The sequence below is a fragment of the Lichenostomus cassidix genome, chromosome 8 (genome assembly GCF_008360975.1).
Source record: "Lichenostomus cassidix isolate B80296 chromosome 8, HeHo_3.0, whole genome shotgun sequence".
Classification (NCBI taxonomy): domain Eukaryota; kingdom Metazoa; phylum Chordata; class Aves; order Passeriformes; family Meliphagidae; genus Lichenostomus; species Lichenostomus cassidix.
In genome coordinates, this window is record NC_139489.1 from 7,982,043 (window position 1) to 8,002,090 (window position 20,048).

At 39.6% G+C, this 20,048-nt stretch overlaps 1 protein-coding gene across 2 annotated transcripts; it reads left to right on the plus strand.

Annotated features, from left to right (window-relative positions):
• The first annotated feature begins 35 nt into the window (after window positions 1-35).
• On the plus strand, window positions 36-18,993 carry STIL (STIL centriolar assembly protein). 2 transcript variants are annotated; one of them, XM_085067657.1, is made up of 16 exons: window positions 36-256; window positions 1,325-1,432; window positions 1,831-1,946; window positions 2,054-2,241; window positions 3,247-3,494; window positions 4,322-4,405; window positions 4,522-4,608; window positions 6,224-6,371; window positions 7,518-7,627; window positions 8,412-8,526; window positions 9,307-10,359; window positions 11,637-11,802; window positions 12,524-12,749; window positions 14,632-14,824; window positions 15,403-15,653; window positions 17,470-18,993. In XM_085067657.1, the coding sequence occupies exons 2-16, from the start codon at window positions 1,341-1,343 to the stop codon at window positions 18,287-18,289; spliced, it is 3,897 nt and encodes a 1,298-aa protein (XP_084923783.1). In that variant the 5' UTR covers window positions 36-256; window positions 1,325-1,340; the 3' UTR covers window positions 18,290-18,993. The 2 variants fall into 2 exon arrangements, with proteins under 2 accessions (XP_084923783.1, XP_084923782.1); XM_085067656.1 differs by lacking the exon at window positions 36-256 and adding an exon at window positions 595-618.
• Window positions 18,994-20,048: the final 1,055 nt, after the last annotated feature.

The window sequence follows — 20,048 nt, forward strand, 5'->3', positions numbered from 1 at the left end:
GGAGGGGGAGGGCTCTGCGCTCTGATTGGCCGGCGCGGAGCGGGGGCCGCCAGGGGCCGCAGAAGGCGCCGGGGCGGGCGGGACGCGGCGGGAGCGGCGGTGCAGTTCGAGTCTGCCGTGCCGCCGGTGCCGCTCCGCTCCTCCCTCACGGCCCCTGCCCGGGGGCTGCAGCGGGCGGGCCCCGCGCCAGGGAGCGGGAGAAGAGGAGGGGGCAGCGCTGCGGCCCTGCTCGGACGCCGTTCGGCCCGGATCTGAGGTACCCGCTGGTTACCGGGAGGCCGCGCATCGCCGCCAGCCCCGCCGGGAGCACCGCGCCCGCTGCCCTCGGCGAGTGCGGCTGTGGGTGTACAGAGCTTCGGGAGGCGGGGTGGAAACAGTGGAGCTTTAAAACAGTGGAGCTTTAAAAAAATTCCTTTTACAATCTTGAGATTTGCTTGGCTTTTAATGGGAATTAATTAACTGCCGCTGGAAACACGGGAGGTGGCTGAGTTCCTTGGAGGACTGCCTTAAAAACAAAGTTCTTTCCTGGCAGCTTGAAACGCAGAGGAAACACCTTTGCTTGGCAAAGTTTCATGCTTGAGATAACTACAAAGAGACTTCTTGCCTATTTGTTAAGAGGTAGTGAGATATTTGCCAAATGATATGGGCTGTTGGTTGTTTTGTATGTTAATTTGTTTAGGCAACTCAAAAAAATCTAATCCTGCTCGTGTAAATAAATTAATGTGATTACATGCTAATTTCTTCAGGGCTCTTTGAAGTCTGATAGCAAGTTTTGCACTATATTATTTGAGTTAAACCAAGACTGTTTCAGAAGTTTTCAAAGCTTAAGTGGTTTGAATGCTCACTTGAAATACAGAGACTGAAACAGGGCTTTGGAAAGCTGATCTAGTGTTAAATTTGCTAGATAATTTTTTGTGTGCCATGGGAATTTCTTATTAGGGATAACTCTTCTGTAAACTATATCCATCACAGCTTTTTCTTGAGTTTTATCTGCAAACTTGTATTTTGGCCTATACATCTTCCAAGGTTGCCCAAAGAAACTGTCAGGTGGAAAATAAAAGTTTTCTGTTAACTTTGTAACTCTGACAACTTCATAGGACAAACAAAGCAAAACTTTCTGCTTTGTTGATCTGGACTTGAAACAAAAAAAGTACCTACAGTTTATGCACCCTGTTTCTTGTTTTTGTTATGGTGTCATGCCTTTGTTCCTTCTTTTAAACATCATGATGTTTATACATCATTTTATAAAAATTTATAAAAAACATTTTATACATAATGATGTACCTTAATCCCTTTTTTTTTATCTCTGTGTTCCTCTTCCCAGATTTGCTCCTGGAAGGATGGTCCCTTTCAGTTTCCCCCTGTCCAAGTGTGCACTTTGGGATCCAATCCCCATGGGCGATGTCATTGGCGCACACATCACCTATTACAGGTATCAACAACCTTTGGGGGGAAGCTAAGCATTAAAATAAATTATGAATTGTGTGGTGCAAAGCCTCATTTTATCATTTGGTTCTATTGTATATGATAAGGTAAAAAGGAATAGGAAGCATATAGGGATTTTCATTGGAAAGATTTGAGATTCCCTTTCCATGCTGTAACACAGTCCAGTGGCTTGGGGTGACAGGAGCTAAAATTCCATTGACATTTTATACACTGTTAATTCTCACTTTTATCTTGTTTATGCCTTTGGCTTTTCTATATATATATTTTTTTTTAAGGATGGAGGGGAAAAAAACCCCATGAAATCTATTGCAGTATAACAAATACTTTTTTAAAACAAGCATTAAAAAGAATTTGTTAATAAACTTGCTTACTGTCTCTTCTTAGAAACCCCAAGTTATCTCTGATGGAGAAAACCTTGCGGCTTGCCTATCGCCATGCCAAGCAGAATGAAAAGAAATCATTTTCCTGTTTTTTGCTCGGGACCCTGGCAGTAAATGAAGGTAATTTTAAACATAAGGTAGACAGGCAATATTGGTTGGTTGAGTAAGATGTCATAAGGAGCCTCTGTTGTTGCTCTTGGACTCTAACTTTATTTATTTTTTTGAAGATGGGGAAGGCATAACGCTAACAATAGACCGCTTTGATCCTGGTCGAGAAGTTGCTGCTGGATCAGGCAAAATTCCAACTGCATCCCTTCCTGGAGACTTTCTGATTTCATGTACAGTTAATGCCTGGGGACCTTGTTCAGATAATATTATAGTGCACAGTGCTGAAGATATCAGCTTGGCTTTCAAGGTAGGCAGCTCTTAGCAACTTTTGGGTCTCTTATTAAAGTGTCTGCTAGGCAAGAGGCTGGACTATCCCCATGGCTTGATTCCCAACACAGCAAGGCTATGGCTGAAGCAGGACTACATATAGTTAATTGCGTGAAATGAGCTGCTTGAGTGTTGTTGAAAAGTGTATTGGAAACTGTTAAAATCAGTTACTCTTCACAGGTGTTTAAGGCTCACACAGTCTTTAATCTTGGACTAAAAATCTTGTTGTCTGAGCAAAGTTCTTCAGTTGGTCTAATCACCAAAATCAGCAAAGCAAAAGTGATTGCAGTAGACTTAAAAGTCTAAAAAAATAAATAAAAAAAAAAGAAGTCTTAAAAAAACAGCTTGTTTTCTTCAAAATTGTCACTAATGAATTTCAGTATTTGGCAGTTGTTGCTGAAGTGTTGCTAGGCAGGTGACCCGCCCAAAACGTGTAAAGCCCTGAGCAGGTTAGAAGCCGTGGTTGAAATGTATGACTGTTGCTTCTGTGCTCTGCTGTAGACATATAATCTCCTAAATACACTTTCCATTCCTGTAGAATTTTCCCTGTAGTTGTTGTAGAATGTATTTTTAAATACAAATTAAGCGTGCTTCATATCGGAACTTTCTCATGATGATACATCCAGATGTTAAATTACAAATTTCTTGACTGCAAGTAAGAAAACTTTGAAAGATCAGCTTGAGCCTTTTAGTTGTCTATTATTATATTAATTTTTACATAATTGAAGTAACCCCAGGTTTTCTGATACATCATAAAACAATGCTAAGGTGTGTGTAGCTAATTTTCAAGTATTCTGCATTATTCATTATATTCAGTAGTGCAGTGAGCTTTGAAGACCTGGGTTAATGGCTTTTTGTGTAGTACCTATTGCAATAGTAGCTGTAGCAGATGAATGATTTGAGTTCCTAGTGTAATAACATCTTGAATTGTGGTAATCATATGAAAATAATTTCATATATTTAACTTTTTTTTTCTTACTTCTAGGGTCTGCAGCAGAGTCTATGCAGTAAAGAATCTCTGGATCTTTCTAAACTGCTCACTCTTAGAGCTCACATTGTTTTCACAGAAAACCTGGATAATCTACACTTTAATTTTCACTGGGCTTCTCTTACTGTGGCAAATATTTTGGAATACACCCCTGTGAAGTCTGTCCCAATCATTCCAACAGCCCTAGCAAGAAATTTGAACAGTCCCATGAATATTGCACAAGTTCAAGGAACTTACAAATGTGGGTGAGTAAAGGGTGGTGCCAAAGTTGCTTGGCAGTTTGTTGCCTTTCCTAAAGGAGCTAGGTAGGAGAGATCTCAGCTGTATCTTTTAGTAAAATAACTGGCATAAAAATAACATAACTTCTGGTCTTGGAAAAATATAAAAAGTTATGAACAAGAAACAGGAAATGGGGTGGAACAAAAACATTATCTGGTTCAATACGAGTCCTTGCTTTTGGCTTCAGTAAAAGGATCTTCCTACTGGGGCACACCTCCACTTCACATAATAAATATAAACAGCTTCCAGCTCTTTAAACAACATCAGTGCTTTCCCTACAATAAAAATCAGATTAATGCAAACCAAAGCTTTTTTTTTTGTTAATCATATTTCTGAGATACTACTGGGGAGTTATCAATCTGACTGGTAATTAATTTAGTAGGATGAACTAAGGATAGATCAGGGAAATAATTTCAAGCAACTGAGTCATTTTATTTGTAGAGAGACTTTATGAATGCCTCTCTGAAAGTTACTCTTCAAACTTAACATGACTTGTACTTCTGGATTTGTTATGAATACTCTTCTACTATGCACTAAAATACTAGAATTAGAGCTAATACTAAGTAAATTGTGTCCTTGATAATTGTTTGATACACAGGGAATTGATGAAAAGCTGAAGAGTTGCTGTAAGTGTGTGGAGTATGAGTAGTTTTGATTTTTTTAATTTTTTTTTTCTCCCAAAGTGAATTTTCTTACAGTATCTTCCAAGCTTGTATTTGACTCATCAGGATTTTTTTTCTGAAAAACCATCTTCCAAAATAGTAAACAATACCCCTAATTTGCTTTCTTTCAGCTACCTTACTATGGACCAAACACGGAAATTGCTTTTGCTGCTTGAGTCTGATCCCAAGGCTTATGCTCTGCCATTAGTTGGAGTGTAAGTGTTTGCCCAGATTAATACACTCATTGATTTGAGATGTATCTGAGAGATTACACAGTGGAAACTTGGTAACAGAACTATCTCTAATTAGATTTTTTTTTTCTTATTTCTAGTTGGCTGAGTGGAGTTACTCATATCTGTAGTCCTCAAGTCTGGGCCTGTTGCTTGAGATATTTATTCAGTTCTTCAATTCAAGAAAGGCAAGTCACTTTTGTAGGTAAAACATAGAAGCTATTGGCTGCCTAAAAAAATACTCAAAAAGTGTTCCACAGAAATGCATGACAACATGGGCTCTGCTCAAAGATATTTGAGGAAATTCTGTGATTTACATGTTATATAGAGGTAATGCTATCTGGTTTAAATGTTCTCTTTGGTTTTGGCTTCTGCACAAAAATTTCCTGTAACCAAAGTGTTGGAAAGCTGGGCTGATATCTCAAAGTTAGAAGAGGGTAAACATTAATATCATTAAGGTCACTGCATTTTAGTTTAAATAAGAAGCCACAAGCAGGAAACAGTAGTTTAAACAGTTGTGGGGTTTTGGTTTTGAACTTTTATTAGGGGTATTTGCTTTGAGACAAGTTTTCTTCCTGGTTGTGCCTGACCAACATATTGAAGCATATTGATTTGCAGCCTATGCTGTCCTAACTTCCAATTAAACATTCAGTTTTTTTAGTACTGTTTGCATTCTGAGGTATTTTTTCATTGTGATGTTAGTGGTTAATCATTCCTCATTGTCTATGTCTTTTCACCTTTAATATGGCCAAGTTCTATTTCTGTAAAAGCTGGGAGAGAATTTAAAACTGCACCTCAGGTAAATGAGACTTTAAAACATGCTGTGTGCATAAGCACTTCTGATTGACCACACTTGTTTTTAAATTATGAAATAAAACCACGTTTGGTGAACAGATGTGTCTGCAATTACAAAATAGACTTCTTTTCCCTTAACAACTTAAATATGTCCAAACACAGATAAGAGACCAATTAGATTATTAGATAAGCAAGTTAGATGCTTGACTCTCATTAACTTTCACTGATTCCATCATGGAAGTGGATTAGAGATTTGATGAACCATGCAAACAGCATTAACCTCTGCAGACTAACTGCTTAATCTATGCATCATGCATTTTTAACTCTTTAAGTTGTAGTATAATTTTGGAGATCTGTGAATGTGTTTTTCAAGCGTTTCTATTGCATATGTTATTTAATGAAAAGCAAACAAATAAAAAAATCCCCAATCAAGCATGTTACAACTGCTATGAAAAGAAAAACTGTTCAGAAACTTATTGCTACATTTTCCTGGAAACACATTATTGTTGTTATCCTTGAACCTGTGTTAAATGCTGCCTGTGGTTACTCACAATTCTCAACCTGTAGAAAAAGACTTCAATGTAATTTTTCTTTTAAAAATGTTTGCTAAGGAATGTTTTTTGAATGCTTAGGAATAAGCGAGTCACTAAGTGTCTTTACAATGCATCTTCAGCTGAAAGCTAAAAAGAAAAAAAAAACACGGTATCATTCTTACAGATGTTTTCTTCTGTGTTATGCTTGAAGTCTTCCAGGAATTCATTTGAAGTACTAAGTGATCATGAAGGTTTGAAATACAAAGGAGATTAATTATTCCCATTTCTCTACTTTTCTTTTCTTGCATGTGGCTTCAGTCGTAGATCCATCTGCACTATCTATAGCTCAGCACCACTCAAAATGCTATGATCCACCAGCTTACTAAATTGTGTGATAATTTGCTCACTATATTAATAATCTAAGGGCCTTCCTCCTGTGTAAGTTATTTAAAGACACGATTTTCTTCTATTTTAGGGTGTTTTCAGAATCTGGAAGTTTTCTTATTGTGCTGTATGCATTGACACACAAGGAACCAGAGTTTTATGAGTGTGTTCCATGCAGTGGACAGAGTGATCTGGGGTTTCAGATCCTAACTTGCCATGAAACAGTTCAGCTCTTCAAAGTAAGTGTCTTGCTTTCCTGCTGCATTGTGGTGCTTCAGAATTTGCCTTAAAGGAGTCATTATGATGTGACCCAAATGGACCTGCAGTGTTTGAAAATGAGATAGCTCTGTAAAGCTGCTTTTCCCAGTGATTACTGTAAATTCAGTTTGTCCCTCAAATTGAGAAATTACTTCCAAAGCCAGCATTGCTCACTCTTCTAATAACATTAAGCATCTGTCTTTTAAATCTACTGTGCTGTGTTGAACTTGGTTAGTGTTCCTTCCTACTAGTGACCTTCTGGCCTTAGGAACAGAGACTCAGACTTCCTGTAGCATTTGTTACTCTGGTGTGCTGTGTGCCCCTTGGCCACATCTAACAGCTGCTCTGGGTGATGCTTGCTGGAGAGCAAAGCTGAGTGTTGTGCTTTGCTTGAAGTTGAATGCAAAAAGGAATTCAGTGGTTATTAATTTTATCACAGTTTTATCAATTGCAGATTTTATCTTTGTGCAAAGTAACTCTTCAAAAGAATTTGATATTATGTCTCAGTGATGGCTAGTAAGGTTTGAGGAAATTCTAGGAACTCCTAGTTCCTCATTTGTTTTCCTATGCTTGTACAGAACCTGAAGTTGAACTCTTAATTTGCTCAGTAAATGCTGCTCTGCTCTTTCAGAGAAGCAGTGAGTGTAATGTGTGTTCTATGCTGTATACTCAGTTCTCTTCCCAACTGAATTTCCTTGTTCAGGGCTGCCTTCCACCTTTAGCCTAGGAGCAGCTTAGCCTTCTGAAGATGACAGCTCTCTCAGCAGAAGCTCACTCCTGTTGCCTCCAGGAGTTGCCCAGCTGTGGTGTGTGAAACAGTGCAGGAACGTTTGCTTGCTGTTTCCTGTAGTGGTGAAAGCCTGTGGAGGAGTATGTGAGCAGTTACAGTGAGGAAGCATCTGCTCATGGCTATAATTAGCCCAACTACTTCACAGAGTAGCAGGGGAGCAGTGTTAAACAGGAAGGGAAGTTGCCTGCTTCCTTGTAGTGGTGAAAAATTTGCAAGTAGAGGGCAAGCAGCAAATAATCATATAAATGTCCTTAAAGCTGTTTCTTTGCAAGTACTACCTCAGTGATTGAAAGTTGGAGGGTTTTGTGCTTCACAAATATGGAACATTTCATTCCAGAACGTTGAACCATCAGACAAGAGCCCTATCCAGTTTGAGTTGAGTGCAGAAAACCAAAATGCAGAAACTGAGTTCTTCAGCAGAATTTGCAAGAAACTTCCAATCAAAAGGTAAATCATTCAGATGCCAATTATACACAAAAATAAAATATTTATTGGATGACAGTTTTATCTGTAAGCTGTGCATACATATTCTTGCATTAAAATCTGTGTATGTGCTTTGTTTATTCCTAGTGTTAATATTTTTCAAGTAAGATGGTCAAGCTGACTGTATTAAAAAAAAACCTACTTGGTACTGGTGGTCATAATTTATACAGTGGATGTCTCTAAAAAGGCTTCCTCACTGATGAAGTTTAGTTCACTGTATTAAGCTTAAAGTGAGATGTGTCCTTTAAAGCAAATCTCTAATTGAAATCTACTTAAGTTGGTAAAATTTCCTTTTTATCTTTCCCACTTCTCAGAGCTTCAAGACCTGGATAGGTTGAAACTTACTGATTTTTAAAAACCTGGCTTATCCATCATATTTTTATCTGTGACTATGAGATGGCCTTTATTTTCCTTCAAACAATGTTACAATCTTTACTGTGGCACTTCTATCTTTCTAATATAAATCAGTGCTTTGCTGTTAGAATGTCACTTCAAAGGTGTGTATGTGTGAGGCTGTGGGGAGGGAAGGTTTGTATCTCTGCCCAAAAGCAGCATTTGTATTTTCATTGTTTGATCTTAGAACTGTTTGCTGGGTGAACTCCCTAGCTATCCAGGGAGAAGATGGATAGCAACTGCTTCTTGGAAAAATGGTACACTGTAGATGGCACATTGAAAAACATGAAGTTGCATGTTACTGCTGCCAAATCTGACAAGCAAACTTTTTTATTTTGATTTATTTTTGTTTTAGTCCTCCCCAAGGCTTGTCACCCAGCAAGTTGTCAGCAAGTGATCACGACTCTGGTGTGGAAGATGAGGATTTATCCCCCAGACCAATTCCAAGTCCTCACCCAGTGAGTCAACAGGTAACTAAAGAAATAGTTGTTCTGGGTATCTGAGATGTGACACCTAGAGCAGCAAAACTCTTTGTAAGGGGACTGAAGAGTTGAAGGCTTCTCTCTAAGTGCTTGCAGGGCAAAACAGAATTGAAGAAATGAACCCAAAGTCCCAACTCCTGCTCTAGTTAACCTGCCATTTTTCCAGGATTCATGACACTTTAATTCCTGTATATGCTATGATTTGGGAACAGAGAGAGTAGTTTCTGTTGCTGTTGTTGAATGGAAGAGCTGTAGTGTCTGAGACGGAGACAGGTTTTTTTATTTAATTTACCCAAAAAAAAAGTGCTGCTCTGTCCTTTTTTTCCTGAATTGTATACAAATACAATACCAGCCCTTGTTCAGTATAGGTCCAGAAGGATGTGACAGTTGTATATGAAATAGGTACAACAGAACATATCTCCTGGGTCTAAGCATATTAAGAGGGAACATATTAGTCCACTTCTGGAAGGGCAATATCCATATTCTGAAATGTGCTCCCAAATGACATGGAGCATTTGTTGGGCCGATATGGCTGTTATGCTGTATGAAAGCAATTTTGTCCTTTAAGAGTGATCCTAGATATTCTGCTGCTTTTTCTGTATCTGGATTCTCTAGTCTTTTAGGACTGTGTTTAACATGTAGTTGGTTTGAAGCTGATAATCAGCATATGTTGATTTTAAGTTAAAACATTTTATTGGAGGAAATTTTGCATACAAAGAGCAGACAATGTTTTTAAATTATCATACATATGTGTAATTGTCCCTTCAGGTTACCAGAATTTTTCCTTCGGTGCCAGAGCTGTCACTTGTTTTGGATGGGAGTTTCACAGAACCAGGACAATCCTCTAAGCCTGTGGGATCTTCAAACGCTAAAAGTCTGCCCTCAGTGCCAAATCAGCCTATCAAAAAGAAGTGGTGCATGAGATCTACACATCACCCCAGCCAGCACTCTGAAGACAGGCAGAACTTTTCTGCTAATATGGGAGATCCCTCTTTGAGGCAGTTACCAAATCCTATAAGCCAGAAAATTCCAGCATCAATGCCTTCTAGAGGAAATCAAGCTCTACTACAGCAACAGGTGCAGTGTAAGAAGCCTTGCCCTCAATCAAGAAAAAGTTCAGGATCATCTTCTCCTTCCACCACTTGTAGTGGGCCTTCCCCAGATACATCTGTGCACCACCCCAGAAAGTCATTGGACAAACTTGTGTTAAATCCTGAAAGTGTCACACCACAGGGAGAGCCTCCAGTTAGGAGAACATCAATATCTGGTTCCAAGCAGCTTCCTGCTGTTACACAGCCAGTCCTCCACAACTCTGCTTTGTCACCACAGAGCTGCAGACAGCCACCAGACCTGCAGGTGCCACTTCAAGTGCCACCTTGCTGTCCAGCATGCAGCTGTCAGTGTCCTGCTTCTCTCCAATACAATCCCATGAACTCGTGGCAAGGAATTGGTAAAATGAGCCCCAAACATGGCGTGGAAATCCAGTCAGAGATGGCTCAGCAAAGTCCTTGTGCGGTTTTCCATCAAAACATCGTTTGCCCAAATGTTTGCTGCAACCCAGGGTATGCCACAAGCAGCCCTATAAACATGAGATATCCTGGGAAAACAGGGAGCTGTTCTCTTGACAGTGGCTTATCACCTGGAATGAGGATGCCATCAAGTGCCAGCCCCTCGAGTCCCCAGTGCTGTGCAGCCCACTCCCCATGCCTGCATACACCTGCTCCTGCAGCAGCATCAGATAATGGAATGATGGGATTATCTCCAGATGCATACCGGCTTCTTACTGAGCAAGACAGACAACTCAAATTACTTCAAGCCCAGGTTTGTGGAAATGTCAGCTTTCTTCTCTGCCCTCTTAGTGATTATGCTTTGATAGTTCCCCTGCCAAAGGAATTAAATTAACTGTTTTATGTCCATGTTGGAGCAAGGGAACCTGTCACACTAGCTGCAGTCTGGGCATGGAGAGGGAACTCAATTAGCTCTACCAATTGGTATCTCTTAAATAAGAATTATTTGACTCATATCTAATACAAATTTTGCATTTATTTTTGTTATATGTTCATAACATGAAGGTTTCTTTTTAGTAGACTGTTCATAATGCAAACTGATACACTTTCTGTATAAATGCTTTCCTATAGACATGCTTGTCTGTTTAAAAAAAAAAACTGCATAGGCTACAGGCTTTGGAATTATTGTAAACATACAGATGAAGCACAGAATGTTCTCATATGTTGCTTTTCCCATCTTCAAGCCTGCAGCTCCCTGAGCTGTTGCTTTGAAAACTTCAGTTGTCAGCATCAATTCCTGACTCATCAAGGCTTCGTTGCTGTGCTAAAAAACTGGGTGTCTTGCTGAGTTCTGTTACCTCACCAGGTTAAGTTTCTTCAAAATACCAGCCCCTTGATTAACCTGCTGGCCCTGTGTTTTGCAGGGTATGATTTGGGGCTGAAAAGCCAGAGTTTACATTTTGCTGCTGGTAGTGAACAACACAAATAGGAAAGTTTGCAGTACTTAAATTAGAAAATTACAGCTGGAATATGTTTTTGGTATAGTTCTTGTATGTAAGTCAAAGTGTGGGTTGTGCATCAGGGAAACCTCTCCTTACTGTTACTATATTTCTCTGTGGAGCTGCAAACTAATCGGTGAACAGGGTTGATGAAAATCCTAGAGTGAAGATTGCCTGGCAACCTTAATTTTATCATTTAATTGCTTAGCTTTGTAATTAATACAAACTTGGTGTAGAGACAGTTGGCATATAAAATGCTTGGCTGGTAAGTCGGTTAATAGGCTTTGTATGTGAATGAAAGGGAAGGAATACTTCCAGCATGTGTGGTGCAAATAGGCTTTACCCAAGTTGTCTTGGTGCTGGCTCTGCCAATGTGCTTAAAAATCTTCTTTGCTAGCTCTGCCAGCATCAAAATTAGTGTTTTGATTTATGCTGTGTGCACTGCTGAGAACTGGAAGGTGATCAGACTGCTGTGGCGCTGCAGCCTGGATTTGAATCCAGATCTTAGCAGAACCCAATTTAGTAATTCACTTTTGCCTGTTACAGTTTATATTTTCTTGTGCAGATCATAACTTTGTGCTGGCTCTTACAGATCCAACGCTTGCTGGAAGCACAGGCTCGCCAGGCTGGTTCCTCAGAGCCACCAGCAGCCAGCCAGGCTCAGCAGCAGGAGAAGCCAGGGGACCTCGTTTCCATGGAAACACAGACATCACCGCCTTCCCACAAGAGGAAAAGTGTGAGCGTTGCTGTGAGCACAGGTAACGCTTCATTCTTTTAGAAGAGACTGGCACCACTCTTTCTGGACGTTTCTGTGGTTTGTTTGGACATGGGGGAAATGTTTTGCAGAAATGCTGAAGCTGTGCAAACATTCACCTCGATCCAAAAACCACCTAAGTTGTCTAGGTGTTATTTGCAAGTTGAGGTTGGAGTTACTTTTGGTTTTGATTGCCATCACTGAAAGAATTATTTTTCCAATAGCTTTAGAAAGGTGTTCTATTTTTAATTGTGTCTTATTGAAACAAAACTCTGCATCTTTTTTGAATTAAAACACTGTTTTGAAAAGTAATAGTTTCTATGCCATATAGTGTTCTGATAAATATATTATTGATGATGTTTGTAAATCATGCATGAAGAGGAGATTTTATTTGATTTAATTTAGGCAAGTAATTAACATATTGGTTCCTGTTAAATCCATGGAAATGTTGTAGTTAGTCTGGAGGAAACATTGAAACAGGCTCAAGAACAATGCATTAAAATTATTTATTGCAACCATTTCTTTTCATCAAGTATGCTATGGAAGAAACTAGGACTTGAATGATGTTTTGGCAACTTTTAGCTGATTTAAACTATTAATCATTTTTAAAATGGTGAAAAATACATGAACAGAAGGAAATTATTCCTCTAGCTTTACAAAGCCAAAGGGTCTCAGGAGAAAGTAATGACTTTTCCTAAACAGTTACATCTCTAATTTTGTCCTAGGTGCTAGTTTATTTTGGAATACAGCCTCAGAAAAACAAGGCAACTCCATACCACGAGGGAAAAAAGAAGATGGAGAGATTTCTAAGGAGGACATAAATATTTCAATTAATGCTGAGCAAGATGCAAGTAATACAAGTATTGCTTCTTCCTTAAGGGTGGTTGACATGCCCAGCTTTGTAGAGAGTGTTCACCTTGTGGAAGAAGGAACTGATCAGAACACTCCCCAGTAAGTAAGCAGGAACACCCTGTTCTGGAAAGGGTGGAAAGCTCACATAAGGGGCTGAACTACCTTACATAAGTTATTAATTCTGTAATTTTTTTTTTCTTCAGGAGTTATAAATAGTCTGCCTTCAGTTGTTGTGTTCTCTCCCTTCTTTATTTTTTAATTATGCTTCGAATTGTGCAGCTCACCAAAACAGTTTTGCCTTTAGAGTCTGCATTTATCAGTCCTGCAGGTTTAGCTTGCCTACCTATCAGCAGAAGCTGATGGCAAAAACCTTTAACTTGGAAAAGCATGTACTGTGCTGGCAGCATTCCTTTTCTTACCTTAAATCCTGACTGGAAAAGGGGATGCAGCTATAGTCAGTTGTTTTCCTACAGTGGCATTTCCTTGTTAGCATTCAGAACCCTTCCAGTTCTGAGGGGCTTGGGATGAGGCGTTTATGATTATGGGGCTGTTCTCTGAATTTATCTTTATTTTGTGCCTAATTACTTTGTGTGTAGTGCATGCAGGTACTGACTTCACTGTTGTTAATTAAATTATTTTGAAGCTCAGATTCTGCATAGTGCAGTGACTAATCTCAGACTAATTTGGGAAGTGATTTTAAAAATATTTTTAATTATCTATATGGATGCTATTTCTACATAGGGAATAGCTCAACAATTTAGTACTTTTGTGATCTAATATTTTCTACGTATAGAAAGCCAAAGGAGGGGGAATAACCTTCCAGTTAAATTACATTTCTAAAATATTCATATTGGGAAAGATTATGGTAATTAAACTATAACTTAACTATTCATAGTCCTTGATTAAAGTACTGTCTGCAAACATATACTGCTACCACAAATGTTATGGATTCAGATCAATCTTATGAACATTGTATTTTAGGACAATGCCATCTTAAGTTTCTCTTCAGCTTGGACTCATAAACCCGTAAAATAGCTGTAAAGTATCTTATAGTAAGAATGTAGAGCATCACCCAGATTTCTCTGAGGAGGAGGGGAATGTTTTTGGGAATGATGAATAATTGCTGGTGTAACAGTAGCTGATAACCTACATTGACTATCTGGTATGTCACGTGCTTTAAATCTTATCGCTTTCAACACAGGCAATTGATCAGTTGAGTTCTGAAATTCCCTTATCTTACACTTGTCTCCTCAGGAGGAACAGGAAGGGGGAGGAGGGTTGCTTAAGGATCTTCCTGGGATGATAGTAGTATTGATATGTCTGGTCTCCAAAGGCTTATGCAATGCACACAGCAGCTGAGGGGGTGCAGGGCATTGTGTTGTAATTCATTCAGAGAATTTCCCCTTTTTACCCTCTATGGCTCCTATTTCACATCTGTTATTAAAAAATATTTCAACTAGGTGTTTGCTCTCAGTTCATGATATTCAGTGTGCGTGTGTGTACTTGTAATTGTCTTTGAGAAGTTTTTAAACTGCCACAGGAATCCCACAACAAGTTATTTACCTTGGTAAAAGTAGCTTTTTGAGTAAGTCATATGTCAGAGCATATGAAAGATATTTGTTCCTAAAGGCTTATAACTTTCCTTTCATCTGGTTTAAGGTTAAGTCATAGAGTGTCACTGAGTTTTTGGCTATCCAGAGATGCCATTGCCACTTTCAAATCATCTTTTGAAAAACTAGTTGGGCTGTTGTAGTTGCACACTGGGAAGTGTATTTCCTCAGTCCTCAAATGCCTTTTGAAAGAAAGCAGCTGCAGAAAGGAGCAAAGCCTCAAGCAGCAGGCAAACTAAAAACTTTTAGGATCTGTTTCCAGTATTCTATTGTTCTCCTCTGATGTTCATGAAAAAATAAAGTATATGTAGTGATAATGATGCTCTTTCTGTTTCAAGGAAGTCTCGAGCTATCTTGGTGTTCTCTTCCAGAAATGGAAACGTTTCCCAAGCACTTGTTCGGGGCTCATCCTTGGAAGAAAGTGTCGGTGTGTCTTTACAGAAAGAGCCATCGGAGGGAGCCAGGAGCCAGGTGGTGGTAACAAGTGAGCAGAGCTCTGAGCCTCCTGCCTCGCTGCTGCCTCGGCAGCCCTCAGAGGAGCAGAAGCTTTACCAGGACTTACTGGTAATTCATGCACATTTTATATTCTGCACAGAAGGCAACAATCAGAATAGCACCCTGCTAAAGTTATGATGTGGTATTGGCACGAATGAAGACTGTGTGTGGTTTTCAAATTCAGGTTGTGCTCTACAGAAAGCTCCAAGTTTGTGGTCCTTCAATTTTTTTTACATGGTTAAGTGGTTATTTTGTACTTCTCTTTCATGCATACATGAGCACTGTCTATTATCTAAGAAATAATAATTCTTTAATTCAAAGACATCGCCTGATAACTTCCCAAAATAGTGGCCTTTAAAATAACACAGCATTTTACCTTCAAGTCCCTTAAAGGGCAGATACTTTAATCTTGAAGAATAGGAGTATATGATGTGTTTAAATTCAGAACAGGCTCTTATAGAAAGCTTGAAGTGTAAGATGTTCCCATGTTTGACTACGCTGCTGTGAGTTTAAGTGATTGCATGTGAACTGAATCTGAGTTGTATTTGAAGTTGTGTAAGAATAAACCAGGATTTTGGTGTTTGACAGCTCCTGCCTGTCATAATGTTTTTGCCATGTGGTCTCTTCCCTGCTCCCTTTTTCTGTAGGGCCAAGTAAACCACCTCTTAAAGTCCTCAGAAGAGCAAGATCACTTGCCTGTAAAATCAGGATTTGTTAATGATGATGGTCCTAAGTCTCAGGATGTTGATACAGCAGCAGTGGCTTCAGAGACTGACACAAGAGTGGTGGACAAAGAGAGTGTCATTAGTGCCACACTCAGACAGCTGAAGAGTCTTGGAGTGACAATGGACTCACCTGGCAATATGAAGAAAAATACGCACAAAGTGGATAATGCCAGGTAAAATACTAGTGGTTTTGAGTGTGTAGATCCAACTGAAAACGAAGATTTGGCTCAGTGAGTCAAGAGAAGAGACTGTGTTCACTGCCACTGGGGATTTGGGTGCAACTTGATCTACATTTCCTGCAAAATTGAAACAGTGGCTCAGTCTGTGGGCATTTCAGAGAGGTTTAAGAGCTCTACTAGCAAAACTCAGATTATTTAAATATAACACAAGTAGCTCTAGCTGTTAGACCATCTGATGAATCTTAAACTATTGTGCATGCAGTAGCATGCAATTCCCCAGAACAACAAGGAAGCTTTGGGCAATTCTTTGACCAAAGTATTCCAGAGAAACTCTGGACTTGGGAGGCTGAACATTTAGCAGCTGTGTATTTTTTCATTGCTTCTTAACCTTTATCTTGCACTTTATCAGTATATGGGAAATTGTTATCATGGCTTTGGTATCTAATCAAAACTAGTTCTGTCCTAATTGTTTGTTACTGTGGGTGCTGTGCCTTGAGCAGAGAAAGTGCTGGGGAGGGAAACAGCCTTGTTGAAACAGAGGAAGGAACAGAAGTAACTTCTGAAGGAGGATTTTTAGGCACAGGAATTTACTTGTGTAGCTGCTTAGGCATAGGCTGACTGCCTGGTACAGCTTCACTTTCATCCTTATTGTCTTCTTGATCCTAGTTTGTAGCTATTATGTAAACAAAAAATCTAACCACCTCCTAATTAATCTTCTCTTCTGCCATGTATCAAAAGCTGTTTCCAGTCATACAGTTTCTAACCTCTTTTCTCTCCTTTTGAGTGGTATTTTATTGGGTGTTTTTGTGGAATTTCTGAGCTATCTTCCTGGCTGGAGAGTCTGTCCGTGTTCTTTTAATGTCAATAACGTGCTAATACGTGAACCCATAAGGCAAAACTGGAACTCTTGGGGTTTTTTCCTTCAAACTTGGGGAGAGGGGTGGAGTTCTTCCTTCTGCCACTTTCAAGACTGATAAACAATTCTGAGAAAAGGTTTACAGCTCAGTAGAGAAGGAAACAACAGTGTAGCTCCATAGCATATGTGGTTGTTGTTCTGAGCCAGTTTCTTCTCCCTGAGCAAACTTCAGAATTTGTGCTTGGTGAAATAGGAAGCCTCTTAATTCTTAATATGAGGAGCTTGGGTTTGTGAACTAGTATATGATGTGTGAACTAACTGCAGTGGTTTACAGCCACTACTGGTGTACCAGAGCTTGTTCTTTCAGTCATTAAATGCTTGATATGTATACAAGAAATTGCTGTACCAGGCAACAGAACAAATGAACATTTCCCATTTGAAGATACTTCAAAAACTAGAACCTTGCAGGCTTCCAGAAACACATATTATGTCAGACTTTCTATAAAAAAAAAAAATCCTGGAATTTCCACGCACTGGGGAAGATGTTCTTGGTGCCAGTCATTTGGCTTGTATTTCTAGCTATAAAATTTGGGTTGGATAGTAGAATTTAGAATTGTAGGATCAGACACACATAATGTCACATTCATTGGTGAGAAAAGACCAGGAGCTCAAATCTATTTTAAAACCAAAACCAGCTCTGTAACCTGCTAGGGATGGGCTCTTCATATGAGGGTATTGTGTACTGAAGGAGAAGGGAATATCATCCATCCTCTCACACAGTCTCTGGATGCTGTGGGGTTGAGTAGCTGCTTTTCAGTATGTGCAGATAATATAATCTCAGTCCTGATGGGGCTGTGGTGTTCAGAAGAAAGGAAAAATCAGTACAGTGAGCAAAATTGTGAAATTCATACTTTTCCTCTACTGCTAAGCTAACTTCTTGATGCTTTATTTCAGCATCTTGGCGTGCATAAGTCCTGAAGCGGTGGTGCCTGGATTAAATTCTATGTCACTTGCCAATGCCAGCATGTGTCCCAACGTTGTTGATCTGAGCATGGAAGCAAATGCCATAGCACTGAAATATCTCAGTGAAAATCAGTTATCCCGGCTGTCTCTCAGTCGCTCAGGCCAAAATCCTCCTGCAGATTTCTTCTTCCAGGACATCTTGCAAACAAACACGGACAAGAGCATGGTGGGTCTGAGTTTAATTTCACCCAACAATATGTCCTTTGCAACCAAGAAGTACATGAAGCGATATGGGCTGATACAGGGCAGTGATAGCAGTGAGGATGAGGAGGAACTGCAGGCTCAAGATGGCAATTTTGGCGCTGTCAAAAGCGAAAGGATGCCAGACAAAAACTGTACCTCCGTGTTGGACAGCTTCAGCCACTGGACTGAATTATCCAAAAGAATTGATGGAAGACTTCCCATTCACCTAAAAGGTCACAGAAAAGAGTTGACTACTAATGCTTCTCCACCAGAATCAAACAGCCCAGTGTTAAGAAATATTACAAATGAAATTTTTCCTCCCAGAACAGATAAAACAGATGAAAACTCGCTTCAGTTTCTAAAGGATTTTAAATCAAAACCCAGATTGTTACCTGGGAGGGTTGAATTCACAGAACAACCTGTCAGGAAGGATGAAGGAGATAGTCAGGCCTTCCGTGGAAATGTGCACACTCCAACTCTTGAAATGTTAAACCAGTCAAACAGCATAAATTCTGTTGGCACCATTCTCGATGTGAAACAACTCAGGCAATTACCAAAGCTCTTCTGAACATCCCCTGAGATGGCTGCAACCACTGCTTCAAATCAGAGAGACCTCTCTGTGAAAGACTACAGGAAACCACAGATTGAGCTGTCTTTGAAGAGGTCACTCTGTTGTAGCAATGTAAAACTTGCAGAACTCAGTTCTCAACCCAGCTCAGGGACAGCCACCTCCAAGTGCCTGGCTGAGGCAGTGCTGATCAGCACTGACATATGTGTGCACTTTTATTTAGTTAGGTGTGATTTTAAAGCATGTTGAAGGTGAATCAACCTGAGCCCAAGATGCACTCTTAATATATATTAATTTTAACAATGGTAATTACTGAAGTGTTCTTCTGTCGACTTTTTAAAAACACAGATTTTTATATATTTGTGCCAACTGTGAGCCACTGATACTGTGTGTGGCAGAGCAGGGGTAACAGAGCTAAAGCACTTATTTCTAGAAATCTGTTGAAATGATTGGATTAGTGTGTGGGGGTTGTGTCTGTGGGGGAAGGGAAGTATAACTTTGGCTTTACTTTGCATAAAATTATTCTGAATTCAGCCAAAATGGCACATGTAACTCTCTGTATCATGAAATCTTTGAAGGAAATAGGGGAAAGTGTTGGCACTTTTAAAACTTTACTGGTATTTTTCCCTCAATGTTTTCTATTTATTTAAAATTACATACTGTTCATAAAGGTCAAAGGTTCCATTAAAAAAAATTAATCTTCAGTTGCCTGATGCTGCCTTTATTTAAGACACATATGGCTTCCCAGTCACTGTTAGAATTGTTAACTTGAAGTTCACTGGTTCACCTGCTACTGAACTCCTCAAGAATCTAATACTGGCTGGAGGGGTAAGCAAAAAGAATAGATTTACTCTGTTCTGAATTAACACATAAACATTCTGTCACCAACCACTACAGTCTGTTATTGAAACAGCTCATCTCCATAACCTTGTGATGATAATATTGCACACGGTGAAGAATTTGGCTGGAAGTGGTGATGCATTCCCATTCCCACCATTCCTGGTGGAAGGACAGTGGAATGATGGTCAAGCCATGTGTTTTCTCACTGCCCTAAGTGCATCAGCATTCTCCAACAAGCTCCAACTTTGTTTTAGCGATGGCATTGTCTCAACAGCAGCTCAGCCTGTGGTGCTGACCTTGCCTTTCCTGTTCTGAGTGTTGAACTAGAGATTAAAACACCTCCCACTGAAACCCTGGGCCTTTCCCAGTCAAATCCAAAGGACTGCAGTGTTAGTTCATGGTATGTTTGAGTGGGCACTATTTGCTAATTAATTTATTACAGAATTGGGCTGAGATAAGCCATGTGCCATTTTGAAGCCAGTACAGAGAAAGGAAGGCAGCAGCTCCCTTTAAGCCGTGTCAGAATTTCTCCTCTCACGCAGCCTCTTCCATCAACAGGGATATTTGCTTCCTTTCAGGAAAGGTGCTACTTTGCTGTGCTGAAAAATAAAACCTTTCTGAGTCCCTGAATCTCCCCTGGATCAGGCATAAGCTTATTATCTGCCAGCACATTTTCTGCTGAATCAGTCAAAAAATAGTTAATGTTTTTGAACATTCCAGTGAGATGAATGAGGCAATTCATACCTCTGAGCTATTGTTGCAGGGTTTTGTTCTTTGTTTCCTATTGTAAAATGTCTGGAAACACAGGAAGATGACAGTTGTATTGGTTAATATTTTAAAGACTTTCTTCAAATGCTTAAGGGCTAGAAACAATTTGAAAACAAAAGCCAAACTACTTGCACACAGCTCAGGACAAGGG

Excerpts from the sequence above, each read along its gene's own strand:
- STIL (XM_085067657.1), top strand. The coding sequence starts at position 1,341 with ATGGTCCCTTTCAGTTTCCCCCTGTCCAAGTGTGCACTTTGGGATCCA. Across the intron at positions 7,628-8,411 it reads AAGAAACTTCCAATCAAAAG|TCCTCCCCAAGGCTTGTCAC; the intron begins GTAAATCATTCA and ends TTTTTGTTTTAG. Across the intron at positions 8,527-9,306 it reads CTCACCCAGTGAGTCAACAG|GTTACCAGAATTTTTCCTTC; the intron begins GTAACTAAAGAA and ends TTGTCCCTTCAG.